The sequence below is a fragment of the Porites lutea genome, chromosome 8, assembly GCF_958299795.1.
Source record: "Porites lutea chromosome 8, jaPorLute2.1, whole genome shotgun sequence".
NCBI classification, from domain to species: Eukaryota; Metazoa; Cnidaria; class Anthozoa; order Scleractinia; family Poritidae; genus Porites; species Porites lutea.
In genome coordinates, this window is record NC_133208.1 from 20,996,905 (window position 1) to 21,024,671 (window position 27,767).

General features: G+C 39.4%; 2 protein-coding genes across 3 annotated transcripts in view; both read left to right on the forward strand.

The window, feature by feature from the left end:
* LOC140945339 (uncharacterized) overlaps window positions 1–27,767 on the forward strand; it is a 554,440-nt gene that overhangs the window by 307,903 nt on the left and 218,770 nt on the right. The gene's annotated exons all lie outside the window — the stretch shown is intronic.
* Window positions 9,807–27,767, forward strand: part of LOC140945620 (furin-like) — a 44,193-nt gene continuing 26,232 nt past the window's right edge. Inside the window, exons 1-6 of one of the 2 annotated variants that reach the window (XM_073394640.1) lie at window positions 9,807–10,017; window positions 17,410–17,514; window positions 18,520–18,609; window positions 19,247–19,372; window positions 19,571–19,641; window positions 21,382–21,470. In XM_073394640.1, coding sequence (XP_073250741.1) covers window positions 9,844–10,017; window positions 17,410–17,514; window positions 18,520–18,609; window positions 19,247–19,372; window positions 19,571–19,641; window positions 21,382–21,470 — 655 coding nt within the window. In that variant the 5' untranslated portion in view covers window positions 9,807–9,843. Of the gene's footprint in view, window positions 10,018–10,170; window positions 10,402–17,409; window positions 17,515–18,519; window positions 18,610–19,246; window positions 19,373–19,570; window positions 19,642–21,381; window positions 21,471–27,767 lie in introns of those variants that run through there. The other variant, XM_073394639.1, reaches the window with a different exon arrangement.

A 27,767-nucleotide genomic window follows, 5' to 3' on the forward strand; every position in this document is an offset into this window, starting at 1 on the left:
CGCTTCTGGCCTGTTGGGGTAACACTTGTTTGTATAAGGGTAGACATGTAGAGGGACAATCCTGCGGTCATTTTGCAAAAGTACCATCTGGAGAAAACTAAAGAAAACAGATGAAACTGTTGCTCATGACCGTCCATAGACCAGAGCTCAAAGTATGGAGAACTCAGACAAAGGATTGAAATCCTTAAGGAAGAAAAGGAAATTGCAAGAGAAAGAGAACAAATACTTCTAAAAAAAATTAAGGTAGCCATTGTAGTTTTTTGTACACAACTGCAAACAAAACATGTGCATAGATTGATCATAAATAAATGTAAAATTTGCACCATTGATGTTTATAAAATAACTAAGATAGTACACGTGCTCTGATTGGCTAAGAGGCGTGTTTGCATGAGGTATGTAAACGTGGTTGTGACGTCAAGATGTTTTGCTTTTCGCGCTTTTATCACGCAAGCACAAATTTGAAAAAGGTTTTGAGTTGGAAAACTCGGCAAATTTACTTTATTTACCCATTTCCTCATCGGCTGAAACTTGAAAAATCTTTAGAAACATGCTGTGTCAATTTTTTTTTAGCTTGAGCTGGCATTTTAAGCGAGAAAAGCCCGTATTTTGGAAGGCATCTTTTTTGCAAAACAAAGACTAATTACGCGTGTACAAGACTTCGCGACTGGTAAGAATTTATCTTTTAATCAGTGCTGTAAACAAGAGAGTTTTGCTTTTTTTCTCTGGAAAGTTATTTTATAAAAGCAATATAGAAAACTTTTTTCCTGTGTTCGCATATCCTGATATAAACACTTGAGGGGTTGGAAGAATTCTCGACAGTTATGGAAACCCTCGACTTCGTCTCGGGTTTGCATAACCAAGTTCCCTGGTTGGGACTTGTCTCACTCTTCCAAATTTGGGATTTTTGTGGGTATTCTTTAAATACTCTAAAATATCCAAAAATGGGAATCTGTTATTATTTCCTGTGTAAATCACCAAACAAAATATGTAAATAAACCTTATATTACTGATCTCTCTGTTCGCCCAATCTAAACTTACAAATATCTGCATATAGTGCCTGACCGGTGACCAAGAGATACAGCGAATAAGTATGCAGATAATCCCAAGAGAACAATGCAAAATTGAGCATAAATTTCAATTGCCTTTTTAATGTCAGCAAATGAACAAATTTCTTCACGTTGCGTCAGGTCAGTGTTAAGCACTTCTCAGGAATGACCTCAAATTTCTCGCTAACTTGCATGAAAATACAAAATATGTCGTTTAAAACTTGAACCAAAATGAACCAAAGCTTTCTCAGGCCTCTCAAGGTCGATGGAAGAGAAATTCTTCACCGGAAGTCAACTTTTGATTTCTGGTTTGCCAGACTAGAACTCAAAATGCCTTGCATGCGCAGAACCGTGTCACAGTCCCTTTAAATGACGGTTTTAACAGTTTGCAGCTATCAGGTCTTTCTGCAATGCCAAACAATAGAGTGATATGTATAAATGTATTTGTAAAATATATATTTTTAAAAACAGCTGTGTAAATACAGACCACTGCCTTGTCAGCCTATTCCCCATCCCCTCTGCACATCCTTCCCCAAAGAATTAAAGTAGATGATTTCAATTCCTTGAATCATATTTGCCTGTAGCACTGGGCTGCTGTGTGGTTTGTGAACTATTGTAGTTATTGAACTGATATGTGGTCATTGAACTATCAGTTTTTTCATATTTTTCCAGGCCTATTAAAAATAAATACCATTAAGACTATAGATGGCCATGGACTTATAATGGGATGTCATTAGGCTTGTGTATGTTTACTGAACTTGTAATGTGGTTACTGAACTATTTGTCTTTATTGAACCATAACAAAAATAGGGAATGTTCCTGTGTGGGCACTGCCACCTGAAATAAGATCAACAGTCCATACACTTAGTGGTAGAAGGTTTGAAAAATTAATGAGTTTATTGGATGGTTCCCAGGGCTGTGCTCTAGCAGAGCCCAGTGGCCCTGGGCACCTGACTTTTTGGCCCTCGGGCGACTAGAAAATCTGGGCACCCTGAAATTTACAGGGTCAGGGCACTGGGCTCCCTTCAATTTTCCTTTGAGCACAGCCTTGGTTCCAACCTCAGTGCACAAGAGGAAGAGGAAGGAAAAATTTGGCTGCACTGGTATTTTCGGCCACAGAATTTTTGATAGACACCTTTTATAAACACCTTTTATAAACACCTAATTTTTTATAATCAATATTTTTTATAAACACTGTAGCTCCCAATCAGCCACTGATCCTCGGCCATATTGACAATAAGTAACTGTGAGATCACTTTTTTAGGTCACTATCTCTCAACCAATCAACCATTTTTAAGCCCTGTCTGGTGTGGTGGCAAATACAGTTTGTGAGGGTTGGCAGAATGGGGGTTTACCTTTAGCCAATGACTAATGCAATATATGTATCCATTGGAATACTTTTTTACAACATGGGAAGTGAGGCCCTTTACCAAAGCTATGGGGGAGCCATTTTGTGAGAACTTTTCCAAGTGAAAGAGTTAATAGTTTCAAGTTTTGTTCCAATTATTTCTTTTAATACATAGTAATAAGTAAGCTAGTTGTGTTGCTCACTGCTGCAGCTGTTGGTACAACAACAGCAACAGTTTATTCAATTTGTAAATAATTTAGGACTATGTTATCCACAATTAGAAGAGCTATTATAGGTGGGCAACAATTTAATAATTGTCTCCTATAAATAACTGCAAAGTTCAAGGTTAAAAAGTCAGGAAAAAAGACAGTGAATAGAGTGAAAGCAAAAACAAAACGAACTTAAAAAAAATTAAATTAAGAAATAACTGGTAGCACAATTGGAAATGATAGTAGTAAATTATAAAATTATTACAAGTATGATACTAAATAAAACTATGGATTTAAGGAAGGAGGACACTTTAACAGAATAAGGAGTTAAGGTAGGAACTGGTAATGGCACTCATATCAACATACACCTTCTCAGTCTCCAAAACCTTGACCAGAAACTTATGTAGTTTATGCTGGAAAGGGTCTTTGCGCTGTTCATGTAACGTAAGAGGAATTTTGTTCCAAATTCTTACACCACTTATAGAAAAAGATAATAGTAGTTTTAATAATAGCTATTTTTGTCAGCTGCAAGGCAAATATTTGGTTTGCCCCAGTTTTGTTGGTTTTGGGTGGCCATATTGTCACCACCCTGGTTGTTATGAGGGATGTACGGTTCTGGCTTTTGTCAGCATGGGTCATGATACTTATTCGGCGGGAGTGTTATTGCTCTGTGCCATTCATGTACCATTTTGTGCTCTTGCAACACTTTGTATGCCTATAGCTACCTTGTGGTGTTATGGTAGTTATTTATGCCAGATTGTTTTGTTTGATACTGTCATCCTCTCTGGTTATATATTATGGTTTAGCTGAGGGTGCCATTATGTGGCTGTTTCTTCTGTTGTCTTACGGGTGTGCAGTGCACTACTGTTTTTTCCAAGCTCTTGTTAGAACTTTACTTTCAGTTGTAATTTTTGACAAGCATATTAATGTTGAATCTATTGTAGTTACCAGAATGCCACCTAAGAGAGGACAAAGCTATACAGAGAGAGTTAACAAAAGACGTCTTGCTGTGCACTCATTAGTGCAGCCACCTCCATCCCTTCTTCGGTGGGCTCAGTTGTAGAACCCACAAATGCTGCCCAGGCAACAATGCAACTTACCCTTTTGGCAGAAGTACTGGCCACTCTGACATTTTCTATTTCAGCAGCAGTATCAAAAGCATTGTTGGATGTTGCACAACCCCTTCAATCTGCAGCAGCAGCAATGACAGTCCCAGTCTCGCATCCCTCACCATCTGCAGCAGCCACAGCAGTCCCAGAGGTGCAGTTCGTTCTGGATCCCATTCCACTTTCATGTTCAAAGGTTTGGGCCTGGTAGAAGCAAACCCCTCCTCTACCAATGCTGACCAGACTGTACTTAAGATGGTCAACAATGCAGTACAGTGAGTCACAAGTTCGTTACTACCTAGTGCCGCATCTCAAAGTGAGAACCTTTTTCTGTCAGCTGTTGTGCCACTAACACATCTTGTGCCCAATAAGGTCAAAAAAGAAATGTGGTCCAATGAGTATGTGGACTTTGCACTACTTTTGAATAGTAGCTTTACTTAATCTGATGATCATTATACCTTCAGGGTAGAGGAAGGTGATGGTGGCAAACCAGCTTTAGTTTTATTACTCAATCCTAAGTGGCAGACTGGTCAATCAAATGAGCAGTGGGTCTCGGGCTTTCAGGCGTTTGTTGCCATCTCTTGAGAAAAAGCCCCTCATGGTGCCTCGGCCCTCATGAAGTATGGGTTAGTCATGTCAAAGAGCTAGGAGGTTCTACAACTCAAACTTTCATAGCATTAGGCAGACACAGGGTACCCAGGGTGTCCAGTTCCTATTTTTTCCTATTTTTTGAACCTATTCTTATTTTCTCCTATTTTAAAATAAAATCTCCGATTTTTCCTATTTTTTTTTTAGCTGGTGAAGCCAAAATTTGGGATTACCTCGGTGTAAGAACCTGTGAACTCCTCCTTCGTTTCGCACCTTTTGTTGTTCTACATTCTATTCTGTTGACTTCTTTGTTTCCTTTGTTTTACATCACTTGTGAGTTTAACAGGTTCTTACACTGAGGATGACCCAAAATTTGTAACACAATTGAAAATGGAATATAAATGATTATAGTTGTATGTGTTTTGGAGTGATATTTATCATAAAGCAAGTAGTATGTTGACTTTGAAAAAACCAATCACTAGCTGGATTGTGGATGCTGCATGAAAAGAACAGATTCAAGTTTAGTTTACGGCACTTCCTCTCTTGGTGACCCTTGTTAACAGCTATACCTAAGCAACTGACGAAGGATCTAATATTTTGGTTGCAAAACCGGTCTTGCAGTCATAGGTAAGCAGAAAGTTACGTTCTTAGAACTTAACCATGATACACTTACAATCTGGTACCAAAAAGATCAGTGTCATTTTGCGTACACCGTGGAAAGTCTGGTTCCATACTCAGAACTATGCGGTCTTTTGACTCAATGAAGCATACAGTCTACTCTCTCTTAATGGACACCTCTATAAGACAGACACCTCTGTAAAACGGACACTCAGAGTTGGTCCCTGCCTTTCTTTACTTCCTCCATTTGACTCTCTATAAGACAGACATTTCTGTAAGATGGACACACGCTGCAGGTCCCCAAGGTGTCCGTCTTGGAAAGAGTTGAATGTATTCTCAACCAGCTACCGATTGCATATTAATGGAAGGAAAGCTATCCATAGGACTTTTTAGTCCTATTTTGATATCCTTCAATGATAACGCAATCGTAAGAAATTTCACTCTTCAAAGCTTTTCAAAGATTGGACACCAACTGGAAGGGAACTTGCATAATTATGATCACCTTTGATTATCGAACTATGCTTGACGTGTAGTCAAGCATATCATTCTGATTACAGCGTAACTGAGCCAATAAACTAAACGTTACTGATCATTTTCATTCCTTCTAAGCCGCAAAAGTTGATCTAAATCCTGCGAACGTGGAAGCTGAGGACTTGTAGCCCTCATTATAACCCTGATGAGGTGCGGGGAGGCTATCTTTGTCGACGAAAGTACTACATTGATTTTCCTATTTTTCTCCAATTTTTTAATACAAAGTTTCCTATTTTCTCAATCCTGAGTTTCTATTTTCCTTCTTTTTTGAGTAACCATGCTGCTGGACACCTTGGGTGCCCCTTTGGACCAAATTCATGCTGAGCTATGGCTTAGGTCTCATTCCCTTCCATCCCAAACTTAGTACCCAGTCAGAAAAAAGTAAACAATGGGGGTCATTTATCCCAAAGGGATTTTGTTGGAAGTTTCATATGGGGATTGCATGTCCTGGATGCTCTTACAAACACCAGTGTTTCTGGTTTGGAAACAGCCACCCAATCTCCAAATGCAAACAAGCCTCCAAACAGCCGTCTGTAAATACAGGGCCCAAAACATCTTTTACCATCCAGAGCACTCCCAACTGCACCCCCTTACGTCTGAAACACTCCTATCTCCGGTCAAAGCAAGGACTTTAGCAGCACACTTACCAGGTTATCCAGAAAAGTTTTTGTAATTATTTATTAAGTGGCTTTTACGGGGTTTTCGTTTACATTATTATGGCCCCTAAGAGAGCCGGTTTTCCAATAGTCTTGTTTCGGCGTCTGAGCACCCAGATAGGGTTGATCAAAAGTTAACTAAAGAGATCTAAGCAGGTCTTGCAGTGGGACCTTTCTCAGAACCCCTACTGCCTAACCTTAGAATATCTACCTTGGGAGTCATCCCCAAGAAAGGTGAATTTAGAATGATTCACCATCTTACATTCCTCTTAGGAGCCTTGGTTAATGACTTTATCCCGCAAGCGTTTTGTTCGGTACACTTTGCTAAGGTTGATCAAACGTTTAGGCAGAGGTTGTACTCTTGCTAAGACACATGGTCGGAGTGCTTTTCGCATTATCCTTCAGACTACCACTTGCTGAGAATGCAATGGGAAGGGAACTATCATGTTGTCTCCCCATGGGTTGTGGTAGTTCTTGCAAGACCTTTGAGGCCCTTAGTGGTTAACTTCCCATAACTTGCAATTTTTCACTGATGCTGCACAGTCTAGTGGGTTAGGTATAGTACTGTTTTTGGCAAACACTGGGCTTATGGTACATGGCCAGACACATGGAAACCACATAATATTTGTTTTCTCGAATGTTTTTATTGTTGTGGCCCTCAGTACATGGTCTAGTGAACTAAAAAACAAGAGGGTGCTCTTTTTACCGATAAGGAGAGTGTAGTTCATGCTATCTATAAGCAAACAACGAAGGACAGACACTAAGGTGCTAGTATTGTTGCATACAATGGCTCTGATTTGCTTGAGAAACAATGTCTTCTTTAGGGCGCGCCATTACGGCAAATGATGGTGTACGTTCAGTTCTCCCAGTAAACCAAGCTCACCCTTAGCAATGCACATTGTTCAGTACATAGCTTTATTGGCAAGCGAGCAAGGGTCATAAAAGCATAAAAACAAAGACGCAAATAGGCCACTTCCGAGTTCCAAAAACCCTCACTTCCAAAATGAGGCCAAGTGCACAACCTTTCTTGTGAAAATGAGTAGAAATTTGCATGAGAATGAAAAATCGTTTCCATGTAAAAGGCTGATCACTTAACCTTGTTTTGATACAGAGGCCCGGGGGAACTCGGAAACGGCCTATTGAAATAAGCATGATCCAGGACTTTCCTCTATCCCATTCCTCTCGCGGATTGACCGATGCAATTTTTCCCCTCGTAAACAGTCGTTGCCATCTGGAAGACACTTACGTAGAACGTTTCTGAACTGTTATTTTAAATGCTTATAAAAAAACACACGAAATTAACAACTCAGAGAGAATCCCGGAAACTTCATATGCTATTTCCGTTCTCTTGCCACTTCGCTACCAAGCCGATAATAATCTTCCCTGTATAAAATCATGAACTGTCTTATTTAACTGCTATAACTATTTTAGTGACCTTAGCCCTTTGCAAAACTTTAAAGTCAAACGTAATCTAGTAACCTGGACTTAAGGGGGCACTCTGGAGAGGGAGGGGGGTGGTAGGATACTTCCATAAATTTCAGATAGGTGCGTGCCGCCCAGGGTCTTGACCCCGGACTTTTTTTTAAGGATGAGATAGACGTAAATTAATATCCCAAGTCCCAAACCTTGAAAAATGATATAATATTCAAGACAAATACAAGAGTTAAGAGTTTAATGGCAACACAAAAACCTTCATTTAATCGCTTTCGTAACACGCTAAAAGATAGTTCAATTTAACGTTTGATTTGTTTCTCGTGTAGCTGGTCATTTCCGCATTTCAGTTTCAGCTGATACAGTTTAGGCACCCTTTCTAAAGGATCGCACCGGGACCCCAGTGCCAACAAGGTTAAGATTAAATGAGATGATACCCGAAAGGATTGAAACCCTCGAAAACAATGTCCTATATCGGGTGGAATTTACCTATTTACCCCATATATGGAAGTACCCCTCGGGCGCATTACCCGCTGTCCTCCAGCTGTTTTATAATATAAAGAGTCTAAAATTGTTGTTTATGGAGTGATGAATTATAATAATTGAAACATTCCAGCGCGGTTGGCTGGGATCCCGGCATCGCGACAGCGCGTTAGAAGCCATCCATGCTGGCTTGGTTGTTATGGAAATCAGGAAGTTGGTTTTGTTTTCGTTGTGCCAAGATCTCGACCAATCAAGCCAGCGCGGCGAACTGGGCTAGCCTGGCTTGTGTATTGCACGTAATCAGCCGCTTATCAAAATCCTTGAAAACTAGACTCCAATACGAGGTCAGGAAAGAACACCTTGTTTTGAAGTTTTGTCACGTAGCCTTCAACCACTGAACAGCTTTTCTTGACGGAGCAACCTAATCTGTTGTCGTGTAGTTAAAACTAGTTATTTTTTAATTTTGAATTATTTGGAAAACGCCGATGTACCAGCTGATGTAAGACCAGAGGTAACCGAGGCTCACTGTTAGTGTCAAGTACGTGTTTCATAACATGAGTAAATATAGAGAACATATGGGGTTAAGTTTAGGTCTGGAAATTTGTTAGAAAATGGAATTAAAAATCTATGAAAATTATTATGTGGCAAGTTGTTGTCCTTAATTTGACAAAAATAGTCTTCGTCTTTCCTACATTGTATAGTGGCAGACTATTTTTCTTGAAACTTCGTGTGCATATTAAGGACAACGACAACTCGCCACATGGTAAGTTTCATCGATTTTTATTTCCATTTTCTAGCAAATTTCCAGACCTAAACTTCGCCCCATATGTTCTCTATATTTACTTATTTACTCATGTTGTGAAACCTGTACGTGACACAAACAGTGAGCCTGGGTTTTTGTGGTAGGACTCAAAATAAATATTGGTTGTCTTTACACTAGGCCGTTAAGTAAGACTTAAAAAGCTGTTAAGTGTTACTTAACCAAATATAAGTTTGTGAAGGCCTAAGTAAAATTTCAAGTTGTTTTACGTTGTATGTCATTAACGTCGGAAAGTTGGAACGATTCAAGAAAGTTTCAAGTGACTTGAAATCCGTCCTTAAAACAGGCCTAGCGAACTTGCGATTTCTTGAGCTTTGAGAAAGGCGAATCATGTCAATCAATCTTAATTATGTTGGGCGGGAAAATAGCCTTAAGTTAACCTGAAGTAAAAAAGAAACGGTTGTGTGTGAAGCTTCCTTTTTCTTGAAAAATTTAGAATTAACTCGTCTTCAAATATTTCTTAGCTTATCGGTTAGGCTCTAGTGTAAAGACTATTATTGCCTTGAGAGAAAGAGACGACGAATAGGAAGATCTACTGCGTGAATCGTTAGCGCATTGAAAAATGTTTTTTAGCGTTCAAAATAATTGGAACTGTTCCAGTTTTCATGCAACAAATGAACAGTTTGCATCAAATTTTTTTAAAAAAAGAAATATTACAATCTTCGGTCACGTAGCAGTTTAAGGCTGTTCTACTTCCGCGTTCGATTTTTCCCCCCTACCCTACTATTGTACGGGAGGGTTTTGAGCTCTAGGATGATTCGATATTTATTTGATAAAACCCATCACCGATTTTGCTCATCGTCGTACTTCGAGGTTGGATATCAAATGTTGCGCTTTTTTGCTAGTAATAGATTTAATAATCGAATCTACGAGAACTAAACAACAGGTTATCTTCAAGAAAAATTAAGGGAAGGGCGACAAAGAATTGTGTGGCTCTCGAAAACAAGGCGAGGCTACCTAGTATGAACAGACATGGTTTACGACAACGATGGTAAGTTTCTATCTCAATGGCAGTGGCGAACACAAATATTTTATGTTATTTCTTTCGGATAATATATTTAATGGGGACGGTAGATTCTGCGCAACATAACTATAGTAATATCTGGGCTGTGAAAGTACGTGGAAGTCTACAGGACGCGAAGCAGTTATCCTTCAAGCATGGTTTCGTGTATGAGAAGCATGTGAGTACTTCCATTCTTTAACTTTGGTTAGTTTAAGTGAAATATACTCAAAACCCTACAAACACTCATGCTGAAAAACCTCTACTCAAAGAACTGTATGGCCCTCGATAACAATATTTATGCCAGGCTGTGTAGCCCTCGAAAACAAGGCGAGGCTACTTTTTACGGTGATAACATGGTGTACGACTACGGCGGGAAGTTTCTATCTCGATGGCGGTCGCGAAAACAAATATTTTAAGTTATTTCTTTTGGATAATATATTTGATGGGGACGGTAGATTCTGCGCAACAGAGGTATAGAAATATCTGGGCCGTGAAAGTACGTGGAAATCTACAGGACGCGAAGCAGTTGTCCTTCAAGCATGGTTTCGTGTATGAGAAACATGTGAGTTTAAGTTAAATCTACTCAAAAACCCATTTTAACATCACCGTTGTATCGTTGAAACGCGTATTAAACTGTACTATGTACCAAGAAGGGAAAACTAGACAAGCCAAGACTCTAGCCTGAATGCGAATTCGCGAAGAAAGAGAACTGGCTTGAGTTCAAGAACATGTTCATAGTATAGGTTTCAAGGAACTTACTAAAATCGAAACCCCCATCCGAAAATTATTAAAAACACTTGGCAAGAATTCGTGTAAGGGTAAATTCGACGAGTGCCCTGACTTGATACAGGGACATGAGGTAAATGAAATGTAGACAAACGACACATACCCTTAAATGGATTGAACTGGGACAGCGATGAAGACATTACAATTGTAAATTACCGACAGGGATATAGTTTTCTTCCCTATGTGTGATCAAAGGGTGTCCGGTCGTTTTTGCTGCAAATTCATTTCATGAAGTTGCAATTGATTCGCTGCGAGGTCTGTTCCATTTCACCCCATCACGAATTGATTAATTCCCTTCATAATAGTTTAATTCCCGTCATACATGTAGTTGAGTTGCTTGAAAGACACAATGAAAGGAATTAACCGCTTGTTTCAGCAGCTGATCACGAGGAAGGAACGCATGATGAATCCCTAAGAAATGGTGCATTGGGAGGCTAGGAGGGTGGTGGAACAAGATTTTTAAAGGCGTTTTCTAGGCAAAGTTACTTCTTTGTTTTTGTGTTTTTCTCTGGCCTGTTTGATTGAATACAGTTGTTTAACTTCCCTCTGTGTAAGTTACGTGTCAAATTTGCTATTGTAGGGTTATAGCCAATATTATCTCAGCTTAACTGGCAGGTGACCAATAACACCATGACCTATTTAACCAATTATGTCAATAGCTAGAGTTTCTGACCATCAACTGTATGGGTTGGCCATTTGTTTCAAAATTATGACACGATATACGTGCGGTTTTTTGCCACGTATATTGCGATCTTTCCTGCTTTTTGGGTTTTTCCCCAAGTGTTTGTTCATTTTCCTCTCATGCGTCCGTTCCAAGCAAACATACGCCTAGCAGACGCGCATTTGTAGGCGCACAACACGAGCCCATATACACAGGCTGTTATATACAGTACATGCGTTACAAACATTTGTATTATAGGGTCACAGAAAGTTGTCGTATAACAGGCACCGAATTATACTGCCAGTAATAAACCACTTCATGTACGATAGAGGTGAAAAGTAACTCCAGTTTGAATCAAGCATGGCCTTAATGGCCGCGTTAATTTCGAGCAAGGTTTGGTTCTTATTCATTGCCCGCAAAGTAATGGTGGTGGTTGCCTACCCGACAACGGATTTATTGGAATCCGTGGATTGTCTCTTGAGAGACTGTGTACGCTACTTCACATGCAACTTATACATAGCATGAGAAATGAAACTGATAAGCATTCCAGATATCTTTCTTGATGTCCTGACTCCAGCATCGCGTATACACAATTATAACACAAGATTTGTCAGGGAACTGAATTATTTTAGGCCAAGGGTATTCACCAACTTAGTTAGGATGTCCTTTAAATTCTCCGCTCCGAAAATCTGGGAGACTGTACCGCTTGGCCTCAAGTGTCTTTCATATCATAAGTTTGAGAAAGAATGGAAGTCCTATCTTCTAATCAATCAAATCTGATCGTAACCTTGCTTATATTTTCTATCACTGTTATTATTTGAGATGCTACTTCCTCTCTGCTACTGCCGCTTATCTGAACATGACGGTGTCCAACAAGAAAGCTCTTGCTACTTTGGAGACTGTACACAAATGAACTTAACTTCTTTAGCTTAATGAATATTTGTCAGCTACTTTGTTCTGCTACATACGCACACTTATATAGTGTGAAATAAAGAAAGATTCAAGGATTGACAATTGAATGCGGACCGCAACGTGTTTTCTCCGAAATTCCTGTATCAGCGGAATAAGTACATTTATTTTTTTCCAAGCTTGCGGGCGGACGGAATCCTCCAAATCCTGCAATCTGATCGGTTCCGAGAGCGAGCGTTACTTTACGATCTTGCCCGCTAACCTGGCGGAATCGTTGGCAGCTTCATTCTCAAGTTTGTTTGTTGTTTGTGAATGAGCAAAAACCGTCATTTTCCAACCATTTTTCTTTTAAAACTCGCGCTATTATTAGCATTACCTGGGGGAAAGTGGATTTTATTATTCAGACCAAAAATCTGAAGGGAGGATCAAGCAAGTCAGCCAGGAAAACCGCTAAAGTAAAGCAAAGCAGGTGGCTCGTGATGTCGCTCCACTAGCTTTATAACCGCGCTGTAAGTACTGCAATCTTGCTTTTATGCACCGTTTATTGGGCATTTTTGCTCCGTTTGTAGGTTTGTTTTCCATTTTTGCTGCATGAATCTAGATTCTGCCGTTTTTCTTTGCATTTTACATCGCTAGTTTTCTACTTATCAGAAAAGGTTAATTATTGTCAATGGCTGCATTTAGCTTTCAATCTTAAATAGACAACACGAATCACTTTTCGAGCAGTCGATTATCGCCGCTTTCATTTCTTTTTTTATAACTTGTTACTCACATCGCCTTGTTTTATTCCAATTCAATTCAAAACCTTAAAATTGGTCTGTGTAATAAGCTCTTTTTACAAAGCTTTTGTGCAGTTTTCATCCCGCTCGATGGAACTATTATCTTAAAGCAATTTTTGAGTTATTCAGCCGACGAAAATCCTCTTTGTCTTTTTTTCTTGGGGCTTTTAATATCAAGCTCGTCAATTCGTTTATCCTTGTTTGACACTCAGATTATGAATTGTCTAGCAAGACACAAAAAACTGTCTTTATTCTAGAAGAGAGCAGTAAGTGCCATAATATAAATTGCCGAACTAAAAATCGTGTTGCAATGTTTTGTTGTGGTTTGCAATCGATCGCGCGCTTCATCAACACGCCTCCTACTTAAACGCGCATAGGTTGGAGACTGAAGGAAAATTTTCCTGAAACGTGAAAATCTCAGTAAGAAAAAAATGAAAATGTTACTCACCGGCCTAGGTCGGTCCGTATTGGGTGAAACTGTGCGCTCGGTCTGAGTACGGCCGAGGGCGGTAGTCAAGACCTCGGGCACAGTTTCTCCCAATACGGACCTTCCAGCCGGTAAATAACTTATATGTATGCATGTAAGCTTCTTTGTCCGTGAATGTCATGATTTCCTGCTATACCCGGAGGAAGGGGTGGGGGGGGGGGGGGGTACTCTCTTTTATGGCCTATATGGGGAGGCTCCACCCGAAAGCCTGGGGGAGGGGGGTAGGCAACAAATATTTGTACGGGGAGGCAACGTCCCGAGGTCCCCCTTACCCGTCGAGAAAACGTTCTAGATTTGTGATTGATTCCTATTTTATGACAGTCTATTTCCAGCAGTTGAAGGGGATACAAAGCTCAAAAACGAGTGCCATTAGTCAATGGAAGATATACGAAAGGGTCATCTTTTTCGTGAAAAACGGGTAAGGGGTTGGACCTCGGGGCGGAGCCTCCCCGTATACATATTTGTTGAGTACCTGGCCCCCTCTCGGGCTGCTATGTCTGTATGACGCTGGGCCCAGCTTATAAGTTGAATTTTCACGGATAGTGAGATCTTCAGATTTGAGTTGTACACTGTAGCTTAAACTAAAGCTACACCAAGTATGAAGAATTAGATAAGCGTGTCTTTGGACTGGAGAGCGATGTCTTGTTTTTCCTTCGTATTTACTTTAGTTTCGCCAAACACTAGGGTCTCTGCGACTGTTATGAATTCTGCAAGACTGCAGTTGTGGTAAAGTCTTTGGTGCAGAGAGCGAAATTATTTGTTTAAATACTGGTGGCTAGAATCGAAAATACTGACTTGCCATTGGCTGCAAAAAAAAAGCCAAACTGAAGTTACTTTTCAGCTCTATCGTACATGAAATGGTTTATTGCTGACGGTATAATTCGGTGTCTCTTGTGTGACGACTTTCTGTAACCCTATATACACATGTTCGTTTGTAACGCATATATATAGGGGCTTGTGTTGTACGCATATATATCTGTCTGGATTTGCAAAAAGGTACCTCCAGGAACGTTTAGCAACAGTCTCATTTGAGTCTTGTTCAGTACTTGATAATTCGTTTTTTATTAATGACATTTTCAGTACAAAATCCCCTAACAAACTGCAGATAACATGCGTTTAATATGCTGTTTACATCATCCCCCTACCTCTCCTGTACCTATCATTTCCCATAATTCTCTCCTTGTCATAAACACTATGACATTTGAAATCAGCGCGCGCGTTAGAAGATGTTTTCCGTGGTCGGTTAATTTTCTAGATTTCTCTTTGGCCGGCTGCAGCAAAGTTTTCTGGAAGGCATAGCATCATTAAGCCTTATTAAGGAATGAGTCTCACTATTGGCAGTCTGCCGTCGCCCAATATGTTACCGTGTTTCGTCTCATTTTGGCTAAACGGGTGAAACATTGATCTCGGGCTTGAGACGGAAAGGCAGCATATTGCGAGCTTTGATGTGGGCGGTGATGAGTCTCTGGCCTCAAAAAGTAGTTTGTGGGAGTCAAATCTATTCGGCGAGAGCGAAATTGAAGATGATCTCTGACCAGGCCAGAGACTTAATTAAAAATTGTTTTGAAGGCCGGCCTCTATGTGTCTCTTTCAACACGGCTCGTCTACATCCGGGATCGACTGTGTCAGCGAAGTTTACATGTGCTGATTTATGTGGAGAAAGCGAGAGTTATTGAGAGAGAGTAATTTGATGATGTTTCTCCCGTATTAAGTGTGGAAAAATTGTGCCTGGTTGGCTGTAATTGTGTGATATCCTGAAGTTGTTGACAGACAGATTTCAGGTATGTCGTGGCGTTCGAATATTGTGTATAAGCATGAAAACCCTTTGTGAGCGTTTAGTTGAAGTGATTTTGCCTTAGGCAACCGATTGTGGGGTCAAAAAAGGTGGATTATAGGTCTGTTTTAGTCGGGCATCTCGCTATAAGCCTCATAGCCTGTGATCATGCCCTCTCCCTTTATTTCTGTAATCTGTTTTCGGGAGGAGGGCATGATACCTTTCTTTCACAGATCACATGCAAAAAAAAAAACAAAACAAAACAAAACAGAATCTGGACTTTTTTCTGATTGGATAGGAAACAATGCGGATGATTAGCGCTGTTCCGATTGGCCAAAACACTGCCATCCGTTAGTTGTTGTTGATTAAAAGTCTGCAATTTTGCTTGCGTAACGAGCAGTGAATATACACGAGAGTTCGTTATGAAATTTCCGCCGGCTCAGTTTTCTTGAATTTGAAGAATGTCTAAATTAAAAAATTTCATCCATTGAAGTATTTTCCATTTCATCGTATACTAAAAGTTGCAGTCAAACATTCACCGATCATTTGAATGCAATTTGATACCGGCTACAAGTTACAGAAGCGACAAACGGGTTCTCTTTTCAAATAATCAATTCATGAATGGAACTGGAATCTTGACCTGGTTTGACCGTAACTCCTCCTTCAGAAACCTGAGAATTATTCTGAGCGATCTTCGTTTTCACAACACATTTCAGTTCGTTAAATATGGTGCTTCAGCGTGATTTTTCCCTGTTTTCGGCACAGAACGAAGTCAACGAGCTTTTACCAGTAAATTCTTAATTATCTGTAGCTGTAAAATAAAGGTACGGCAGCTCCAGCGAGTAGTGTTTCATCACAAAAAAAAAGACATTTAAAATTTTTTTTTCGGAAGCACCATCTGAACGTTCTTAAAAATTTCCTTTTCCCTAAAATTGATTTCGAAAGAGACATTATTCGCGCAAAAATTTGGTTCCCATCTGGTAAACGCTGATTGGCTATTAACAAGACAAGTCAAGCAGACGTTAGATTATGTGAATAAGGGGGCGGTTGATACCCTAGGTGCCAGAGGCTTTTCATGCGCGGTTCCCGGTTTCGTGTCTTCGGCCTACGGCCAACGAAACGAAGCTCCCCGTCGCACGCGAGGAAAAACCTCTGGTACCCAGGGTAGGCAGTTGATGGCTTGTTAAATGATTGTATCAGGCGTTATTTTTTTCCCTCTCGAGCCGAAGAAGCAAAGAAGCAAAAAAAAAGAAAAAAACAAAAACAATAATAACGCCTGATCTCAGATTATGAGCCTCAAATTTTAAGAGACGGAAAGGTCATTATTTCTGTACTTTTAAATGTTGTTCATTTCGTTACAAATCTGTCGCTTATGCGCAGAGCAACTTTTCGTCTGTTGCCAGCGATTAATTTGTCCGTTTTAAGCCCTAAATAGCGACTTTCAACTGCTGTTTAATTCACCTCAAGGGTTAAATTGTTAAAACGCATTTGAAATTTCTGTAGGTGCCTTTTTATAAAGGCAGACAGATATATATATATATTATATATATAGGCGTATGTTTGCGTGGAACAGACGCATGGGAAGAAAATGGACACATACTTGGGAAAAAACCCCACAAAGCAGGAAAGATCGCAAGTATACGCGGCAAAAAACCGCGCGTTTATCGTGTCATAATTTTGAAACAAATGGCCGACCATATTAAGCCCTTATTTTTTTCAGGCTTCTTCTTTTCAATTGCTTAAATTGGAAAATTTACTGCGATGATCATTCTTCACTTTCATCTACAACCGCAGTTCAAAAATGAATTATTTCATATATACTTCACATCATACAACTGTTGTGATACAACTCACTTTGACCCTGAAGATGACTACCCCACAGGTTGTTGAAAGATCAGTCACTGTCAACAACAGTCCTATTCAACATTACGTTCACCCGGACAATCATGCTTCACTTATGAAATGACTCCTGGGTTCAAACCTTTCACAGTTTAAGGGACATGTTTGCACATAGGCAGTTACATACATACATACTTTATTGAAAGGTCAATAGTAGGCAGCCAAAGGCTGATATGGAGAAAGGTGAGGTGTGAATTTAATGTAAATAAAAACAGTTCTCAGTGATTTAATTTACTTTACATGTACTGAAATGAATTTGACTGATCTGTTCTCAGCTTTTTGAGGACTATCACATTATTAAGAGAACAGAATTCGAACAAACATCAGAAAAGACGCCTGAATCATTGGATATTGACAGAATATTAGCCTGTGAACCAAAGGTAAGGTCCAACATGTGCAGTTATAATAACATGTAACTGCGTTTCCCTTGAGGTTCCTTAATGTGTGCTTCTGGAGACATTGATCTCTGAATCACCACCCAATATCAACCAATATCAATAACAACGCTCCCCCTCCCCCGATAAACAGAAAACGACCCATTTCCTAAATTATAAATATGCCTTCATACCAGGGAGGGGAGGGCGGCTCTTCCTTATTTGGCCTAGGCAGGTATGTGTTGCTGTCAAACAGGGTATGGTTTTCAGGGTCTTGATGAGTCTAAAACGTGGTATACAATTTCACCATTTAGCGTCTTGAACTGGGTGTCTTTTTGGATCGGAAGCGTTTAAAAGAGTGTGAAAGTTTGCGCCTAGCAGTCTACATGTGGTACCAACATTCCCCCACCCCCCCCCCCCCCAAAAAAAATCTAAATTACTTAATTCTGTATGCAAAATAAAATGAATCAGGGTCATGAAATTAGGTCTCAAATTGTCTTAAATCAGAAATTATGCGGCACTTTCAGGGTGTATACATGTATTGCAACATGAAAGGTCTATTATGCAAATTAATTATGGAAGTTGTGTGATTTTTTTTCAGGATCCATTTAACCTTGTTTTACTGGGTCTCATTGAATTTTTGTCTTATTACAAGAAACAAACAGAGAGAAAGAAAAAGGACCACTGTTTAATATTGCATGATGCATTATAATAGACACATTACATGGAGTTGTCATTATTAAAGATGCCAAACAACGTGGTATTAATTTTGTCTGGCTGATAAACACATCAAACAAGCAAGCTAAATGGTAGCAGTTTAAGAAAGAACAAGATAATGTTTAATTGCACCCTGCGGGAGTTTAACATCTAGCTATTGAGAATCATTAAGAACGATTTTAATTCTAAGTATTCGTTCAAACAAAGGGAGATTTACTAATGTAAGGTAAGGTAAGGTACCGTCTTTATTCTTGTGTTATGTACACTTAATCATTTTCACTTATATTTTTACAGATTGAGTGGTTTATGCAACAGAAGGAGAAAACTTATAAACTTTTGTCTCCAAGATTTAATGATCTTTTGTTTGAGAAACAATGGTACCTTGTAAGTTACTCACTTTTCTGAGGTATTTTATGATTTATTACAGCTTGAATTAGCCATCATCTGGCTAACAGAATTGAAGCCGACGGTTCTCTCATTTTATCCCCGCTCCCCGCTCTTCATCAGCGCTCCGTTTTATAGGTATTTATGGGTACTTAAGCTACATGTTAAGTGAAAGAAGTGGAGACAAGGATTCAAGGTTACATCAGGGAATTGAACTCGGGGTCCCTAACACAGAAGAAAGCGAAATAACCAACTGTGCAAATAGATACTTGCTCCTCAGAAAACTCAAAACGCCTCTCATTTCTTTTAAAAGCACTTTTAACTTACAAGTCTCCAGGCTTAGTGATGCCTTTCATTCGCCAGATGGAGTGCACAGGAAAAGGCCGAAACGGTAAAGAGAAACAAAGGAAATAAAATGGATGGAAATAACAGGCGCATGGGAAAATTTGGTGATTTTAGAGCAACTATCTATTTCTAGCAATATTGTCACTTTATACGCTCTTTTTGCCCTGGGTCCTTCTTTATTATATACGAATGTAAGCAAAACTTGTTCAAGCAAAGTGAATAGGCTTTGGAATTGAACAGCTCAAAATCAGCTATATTTTTTCTCAAAGGTATGATTTTTTTCCTTTTCTAGACAAGACCACAGAATCCTACTTTCAACATCACTTCTGTCTGGCCAACGTACACAGGAAAAGGAATTTTGGTAGCAGTAGTTGATAATGGAGTTGATGGAAATCATCCTGAACTTTCTTCGAACTATGTAATGATATCAATATTTTATCTTAACTGTAGTAAAGGTATGTCGTAGTGTACCCGGTTCTTATTTTATACAGGAAAATCATTCGTTTAATTGGGGTGTTTGATATATAGGGGTCTGTTCTATTTAGGTTCCACTCTGTATAAATTTATGGTACTATTTATAGTAACAGTGGCTCCAAATTAACTTTTTCTTTTCAAGAATGCTGCAGCAAGTTTTGATTACGTGGACAATGATCCAATACCAGTTCCAAAGCATGGCACGGTATCAGGGTATGTGTTCAGATATATGGCTGTTTTGTTTTAAAAGTCGAATTACAAATGCTCTGCATCATGTAGTCTTTCCTAGACATAAGGGCGCTTTTAAGTGTTTGAAACCCTATGATTAGGAAGGAGCAAAAACAAAAAGTAAGACGCTTTTAAAGCGTTAAGTCGAGATACATGTAAGAAATGACAAAGTGATTAATTCGTAAGGAGCCTGTGTGTGGTGTGGAAGCCATAGGGCGAAGGAGAAAAAAAGCTAGCAGGGTTACAGTATTAAAACAAGACGCTATGGGAACGTACACTTCGGCGTCGTCGTGGTGGAGTAATTGTGAATGCAGAGGAATAATAAGAAATGATATTTTTGTAACAGATGTCTTAACTTCTTCACCGGAAGTCTGCCAGGTGCATGACCGCGTGGCTGTAACCCAATTCGACTATAATTTCTGTAATAAATAAATTGCGCACGAGGAGATCTCAGTTCCACTTCCTTTATTTCCTTTACAACAACACTTTCCTTATGTACAATTAACTCCTCGCCTTCTCCAGCTACGTAACTAACTAACATCAGTACACTCCCTTGCAAAACTTGCTGAAAATGCACAATCTCCGTACCGAGGATAATTCATGTACAACATCGCAACATAAACTAGAAAACGTATCTCGCAATAACCCTCGCGAAACTCGGTTTTTTAGTAGCGCCACTCAAGTTAAGCCCTGTCGGGCGGGGTTAGGAGTTGGATCAGGGTGGATAAAGGTTGGGCGGTGAAACGAGCGCTCCGCTCTTCATTTAATGTGTGATGCGGAATGGGACTGGCACGAGCGCTCTTTCCGCGCTTCCGGTGGGCTTGAAGGCCTGCGAAATGTTCTGTTTTGCAAACCAGAAATCCTGTTTTCTTTCTGTAATTTCAGGCTACAATGTTTAAGACATAAATTCGTTTCATAACAGTATTAATGAACAGTTTCATATGTTTATGACTGTAAGCCTATACGTCAAACTTGTTGGCCGTAGAATTCCAAAATTTGAGTGTAATTTGAAAGTGTTGAATGCCTCTTCCTTCCACTAAATAAGTAATGAAAGTATATTTCTCTCTTTTGTATGCCCAATGACGCATATGAATGCCCAAAAGTGTTATTGAATGTTGATTAAAACGCAAAAATCGTAATTGAATCTGATTTATGCGCAAATGTTCGTATTTTCGCGCTAATGAATGTATCTTCGCACTATTGGTCGCCGTATCACGCAAAAGACTCCGTATTTTCTCGTAATGAACAGCAAAAGGTGTATGTTGAAAATGCAAAACGTGAAAAGTACTGGTTCTGCAAAGAGCAGTCTTAAGATTTAAGGAATTACTTTGCCTTGTGCGGCCGTGAGAGATTAAAAACGTACTTTGTAGAACATTAATGAATAAATTTCGTTCTCTACTCGAAGGGCCCGTTTCTCGAAAGTCCCAGACGCAAAATCAAATATTCAAATCAAAGTCTAAAGAAAAAGAGCTAGGATCGTAGCTTACAAACAAGTCCATTTGTTTTGTTAACCAATAGTTTTAATATGTTACCCGAAAAACTATTGAAACTTTTATCTGGAATGATAACATCGACAGCTTTCCAGGCCCGTTAATTACGGGGACTTTTGAGAAACGGGCCCGAGACTGTGTTTTAAAATATGCATGTATGAAAGCCGTAAACGCACACGTGTGTGTAAGTTTACCCGGATTCGTGTGAAGATAATTTCCCCTGAATTTTTCCTAGACATGGTAACAACTGTGCTGGAGTTATAGCTGGAGTGGCTAATAACAATTTGTGTGGCGTGGGAATTGCATACAACGCCCAAATTGCAGGTAGGTTGATGTGATTGCCTTCTTTACTGACAGTTTCACCAAATAGGTCTAAGAGCTTTATTTATTACACTGACACAGTACAGAAGGGCATGAGTCTTTGTTAGAAGAATCTTTTATTTTGTCACGAATGATATCTTAGGCTTGGAAAAGTCAGAGAACACAGTGCAATCTAAGTCGTTCCAAACATAGACACGTATAACGTGCATGAGGTATTTTGACTGCTTCGCTGTAACTGTAACAGGAATCGTCCCTTTCAACCCCAATTTTAGACCGGTTCATTGCTGCCCCGCGAGCAAGAAACACAATGTTGTCCAAGTAAAAAAGACAATAATAATAAGAAACTCATTTCTACTCTCCATTAATTGTTATCGTTTCCTTCTTTTCAACTTTTGTTGGTCTGTTCATGTTACATTTGATACACGATATTCAATTAAGAGGTAGTCTTCCTAAAAGCGGTCCACTCGATTTTGCGACCAAAAAAAAGTTTTCCTTTGTTTTTTGTTGGTGGAGAGGCTTTAGTAGGTATATATTAAAATCGCTATTTTTGTTTTCAAATTCTTTTCGTTACCGCTGCTACAAGCCAAAAACAAATTCAGTGAGTCAGTCGCGGCCAGAGTCTCAGAGAGTGTTGTAAAGACTAAAATTGATGGATTTTGAGAGGCGCGCTGCAAACAAACGAGCTACTGCACAAAAAAGCTGTTCAATTAACCTTGGATAGCTCACAGATAAAATATAAACACCTTTGATAAAAAAATGAACAAGCTAGAACAGTTCAAAGGCTACCTACTATGCTAGCATTAGCGAAACGTTGAAAGTAAGCAAGTTTTGAGGGAAAATATCTCAAAAGTTGCGGCCTAAATGAAGCATAAAAAACATTTATTTAAAGTAAAATTCTTACGTTTATTTTACCGGTTTATAGGTTGAAACTGTGCGTGTATCTCTTAAAATCACAAAGCGATAACAGATCAAAATCAGCAAATAATGCGAGTTTGCATGGTTACCGGCGGTGTCAGAGGTCACGATCATATGACTGTTAACATTTGCAAAGTGTTTGTTTTAGGGCGTTATTTCTCCTGAAATGACACCAATGAATCCAAAATGACATAGAAAGTGCTTGCATTTAAAAAAAATAGATAAATTCAGAGCGTATTTTTAGGTTGAACCAAATTTAATTATTTCATGAGCGGGTATAAATGGACAAAGTAAACAACGGCTGCTCTTTCCTGTGTGTATTACACGTTGATTACTGTTTCGTTGTCCTCTATTTTTCGTTCTTTTAGATCATGTCAGGCTAATCTAAAAGGAAAAAACAGAGGTAAAAAAGTAAAGAAGGGTTTTCCTTTCTTGAACCTTCGAAAGTCAAGGTATTGCAAGCAGCAAATTGTAACCGCTCAATTGAAAAATTAGTACTGAGCTGCAACAGTAATAAAGAAGCATTACTGTATTTCGCAAAGAAAGGTCATAATATACGCCTTTTGAAACCGAATCTCATAAAGGTTTGGAGCTTTTATCGTTTTTATGTGGAAAAAGTCATGAGAGGTATTTAGGTATTTTTAGTACGACGATCAGCAACAAGCACCTTGGCACTTCGGTAATTAAGGCCGTCAAAATGTCAATAGATCAGGGCAGGTCGCACGCACATCAAGAGATGGTTCTTAATAGAGACGAAAATCTCTTTTTTTCAAGTTTCTTATTTTACCATCTGAAAGATTGTGTACAGTCTTTAAGGCCGAATAATAATGTATAAAACATATCGCAACAAGTACATGTACGTGGGCTGAACTGAAAGTGTAATGACTTTCAGGAATCTGGATCTGGACATTTGGATTAAATATGTTACGAGAGAAAAAAGGTGACGTGGCTTCTATTCAGGGCTACTACAAGAAATTATTTTCTCGGCCGAAAATCACCTTCTGTAAATTGTACATTGACAGAAATCACTTCTGCTTCAGAAACGAAAGTTTCCCAAGGAGACTTTGACCCTTTTTGCCTCCCTATTAAATAAGGCAAAGGCCTTTATGAATTCAGTTCCGGATCCATTTTCACTTCCCTGTTCTATCATTTCCTTTACAAACATTCTAAAACACTGACAACAGAAAAACCAAAGACAGCTCTGGGTGCGGGGAGTTCAGAGGACAGAAATCACTAACATCGCTGCTGGAATGTACCTCTGATATTTCCTACCACCTAAGGCGCTGCCATCTTTCAAGGGCAAATATTTCCGGGTACCAGCTTCTTTTGAATCGTGCATGCCAATTTCACCCAAGCGAAGGAAATATAGCAGAAATGTCCGTGTGTCCTCGGCATCGAGGAAAGTTGGGAGCATACTGGAATTGCCCAACAACTGCTTGCCAGTACCCTGATCACAAGGGAAAACAAGAAGCGGTAAAAGGAGACCGATTTTGCAATGCCCAGATGGCAAGAGATATATTTCAAGTTTTCGGAGTTACTATTCCAGTTGGATCACGTAAGCAGTTTTTCCGTGATATAAAACAACTTTAACTTTTATGTAGATGAAAAAGGTACTAAATATGATGTTAAAACAACGTGTAGCTATATCATCAGTTTGATATGTTCTTTCTGTTTGCTGCTAATTGTTATAAGGCGATTTATGTTTTGGAGTACAAAGTAAAGTTCTTTCGCGGTAACCGGGGTGAGGGGTTGGGGGTTTCAAGGCAACGGATTCTTGAGTTGTTTTGCAACCTGGTTCCCAGGTCTCTCTTCTTCTCTAATCGACCTTTCCCGAATTTGTATTATTTGTTTTATAACAGTAACTGCTTTTCATCACTTAAAAAATGTAGAAGGTTAAGAGCACAAACCTCTGCTTTCGGGTGACCCAGTTTCATAGGATAAAACGAGCAAATACAATATTGTCTGTTAGGGAAGAGTCTGTGGCAACCCTTGTTACTCTTTCTCTGCATCTTTTTTTTAGCCATTTGCAACAGCTTTAGAAAGCTTCATGCTAACAGACTGAAGACTGAATGGCTGTGGCTGAGAGAAACGAAAAGTACTGAAACGGAAGATACCACAGATACCATGGAATAAACCGAACCAAACTTACCAAGGTATTGATTTCTGACGATTTATTTTGTACTCTTCCTTTAATAAAAACAACTCTTAGAACGCGAGGAGGAGGTATGACAAACTCTAAGAAAATAAAAATGTCCTTGAATATAAAAGATTGGCTACTCAAAGCTCACTTAATTTTTGTTTAGATACGTACTGTTCATTCATCCTCTGTAAGAAAAAAAAATACAATTTTCTTTTGACTTATTTGTCTCTTGACTTCCCCTCCAGAAAAACCCAAGAAGAAGCAGTTTTTTCTATATATTGAGAGTTGCATATACACCCCGTACCAGGAACTCACACTAAGAATGATTCGCCTGGTCTTTTGGACAATGACAAGCAATGAATCCTGATAGTTCGTTCGACAATGAGTCTCCTGAGAACGAATCTGATGTTCTTAAAGTAATATTGGTTCCCTTTCGGTAAAAAAACTGTGGAGCCCCCGACTTTCCGTTTTAACTCCGAGTGGGACTAGGCGACTAAGAAAGAAAAACAACTCTGCATAGAGCTGGTGAATGAAGCATGTCGTGCTGTTTGTGACGTCATTGCTCCAAAGGACAGTGATGAGCTGTTACGGTCATTTCAAGAATCAAGAAGGGAAGTGGGTTTCTCTAGCGACCTCAAAGCACTAGTAACTGCATATCAGCAAGCACCATCAAGGAGCCTTAAAATCCAGATACTCAGCATCTATGCTATTAGTTACCCAGCCCAATACTTGAAGAAAATACCCGAACCATTTGAAAAGCTTAGCGACCAACAGATAAAAAGAGCAAGAGCACACGCCAAAATTGTTGGAGTTGGACTGTCTGTTGAGAAACCGCGGCGCCACCTGGTAAAATTGATTTGGTGAAGTTCGATCACTTTCTGTCTTTTGTAGACCAGCCATACTTTTACGAAGACGTGGCTTACGAAACCAGGACACTGAAGCTAGATTCAGGAGAGGAGTTACTTGTGTCAAATGATTTCAGAATTGTTGCAAGGTCCACGATGATAGAGCAGTATTTAAGCATTGCAACGAAGATCACCTTGAGCCTCTTTCAAGATCGACGCTGTTTAGAATATTGCAAGTCAGAGAAGTTTCTCAAAGAAAATCGCTTCAAGGACTGGATAGCATGGCTGCTGGAGGTGCTGAAGTGTTTGAAAGTGTGTGCAAGATAGTAGATGACTTGAAAAACTGCGGCCCAAGTGGAACTTGGTGTGATGAAGTGCAAAATAGATTTAAAAGTGGAAAGCGCTACCTCAAGACAGAATATAGAGTGCATTGCCGTGAAGAAGAAAGCTTATGTCCCGATCACTGCAGATACTTTGCTGTCAGTGACTTACAAGATTTGGAACTCAACGGACATTGTCCACATCAACATCAAGTATGCTGTAGCGATTGTGAGCAACTGAAAGTAACATTACAGTCCATAACTGATCAAATTGAGTGGCCTTCCATTAACCATTATAGCGATGAACAGAAAGAGGACTTCAAGCATGAGCTTGCCCAAGCCCGAGAAATGATTTTTCAATAAAAGGCACACATTTTAAGAGCAGAAAACAAAGAGCGGCAAAGCAAGATGTACTTAACTCTCTCCAGGATAACTCGGTCATGGTCGTAATGGAAGGGGCCATGAAATTCTTACAGATAAAATATTGAGAAAAGGAATCCGAGTGGTTCAGTAAAAGAGGAATCAACTGGCATGTCAGTTGCGTTATTTCGAGGAATACAGCAGATAACAGCTTCCAAGTTCAGTCATACGTGCACTTATTCGATAGCTGTGCACAGGGCTGGTACACTGTTTGCGCAATTTTGGAGCATCTTCTCACAATCATTAAGGAAAACAAGCCAGAAGTCAATCAAGCCTTCTTGGCTCAGACGACGCGGGCTGCTACCTCAACAACAATCTAATTGCTGCTGTCCACGACCTTGGTGTTTGAGTAGGAGTAAAAGTTATAAGGTAGACGAAGAGGTCTTCCTATGGTAAAATATGAAAATAAATTACAGCTCACTCCAAATTGAGTTAAAGCTCCTGCTGTTCCAGTGAGTTCTTTACAGCAGAGGAACTTTAAGACCACATTCATTTTGGTGATCACGACATGAAAGTAAGTCCCGAGAGCATGTACGACAGTCTTAAGCACGATTGGGCAGGAACGTTTTCATCTATCACACTTGAATCAAAATTGTCGTTCACCACTGAAGAAGCAACAGGTAGCGAGCAATTAGAGGACGAACCTTGTGGTTTGGGTTGGGCGCTACAAAACCCAAGAGGGGGAGGTGCTAGGTTTTCTAAAAATGTAAAAAGCTACCTCACAGCAAAATTTGACTTTGGCGAGAACAGAGCTAGAAAAGCCAATCCTACCTAGGTGGCTGCTGACATGCGGGTAGCAAGAAACACTGACGGAGAGCGTAAGTTTCAAAGGAGTGAATGGTTGTCGGAGGGCTAAATACTAAAGTTTTTTCACACCTTGCAGCCAGTAAAAGGCGGATGAACAAACACGAATTGGAGGAAGACGACGATCATGATGACAGCCTTGATGAAGGTGAAGTGGCATACCCTGCCGAATAGGAAAGGCATAAGGAAGTAGAGGAGGTTGTCAGCAAAATTGGACTTGTTCATCCTACAACACATCGTAGCCATGACATCTGCGAGCTCGCAAAATTGGATGCACTCTCTAACTTAACCCTAAAGGCTTTCCCAAACTAAAATGTGTTTTTCCAAACTTGTAATTTTCCGTCAGCCTCATTGAAATTCCTCTGAATCTATTCTTCACTCGTTGTAGATCTTGTATTCCCAACAACAACAAAACTAATGCAGTAAAAAATGTATTTATTTCACCACCTAAATTTTACAGGCAGTATTATTCATAAATAAGAATTCTGCATGAACTAAAGGCAAACATTTTGCATTCGATAAAATGAATACAAAATATCTAAAAATCACTGCATCAAACTAAGATGCAAAAATCCTGCATCTGAGAAACTGGGTACAAAATACCTAAAATTGACTACATCAAGCTAAGATGCGAAAATTCTGCATCTGGAAACTGGATACAAAATACCTAAAAATCACTGCATCAAGCTAAAATGCAAAAATTCTGCATCTGGAAAACTGGATAGAAAATACCTAAAATCAACTACATCAAGCTAAGATGCAAAAATTCTGTATCTGGAAACTGGATAGAAAATACCTAAAATTGACTGCATCAAGCTAAGATGCAAAAATTCAACATCTGGAAACTGGAAACAAA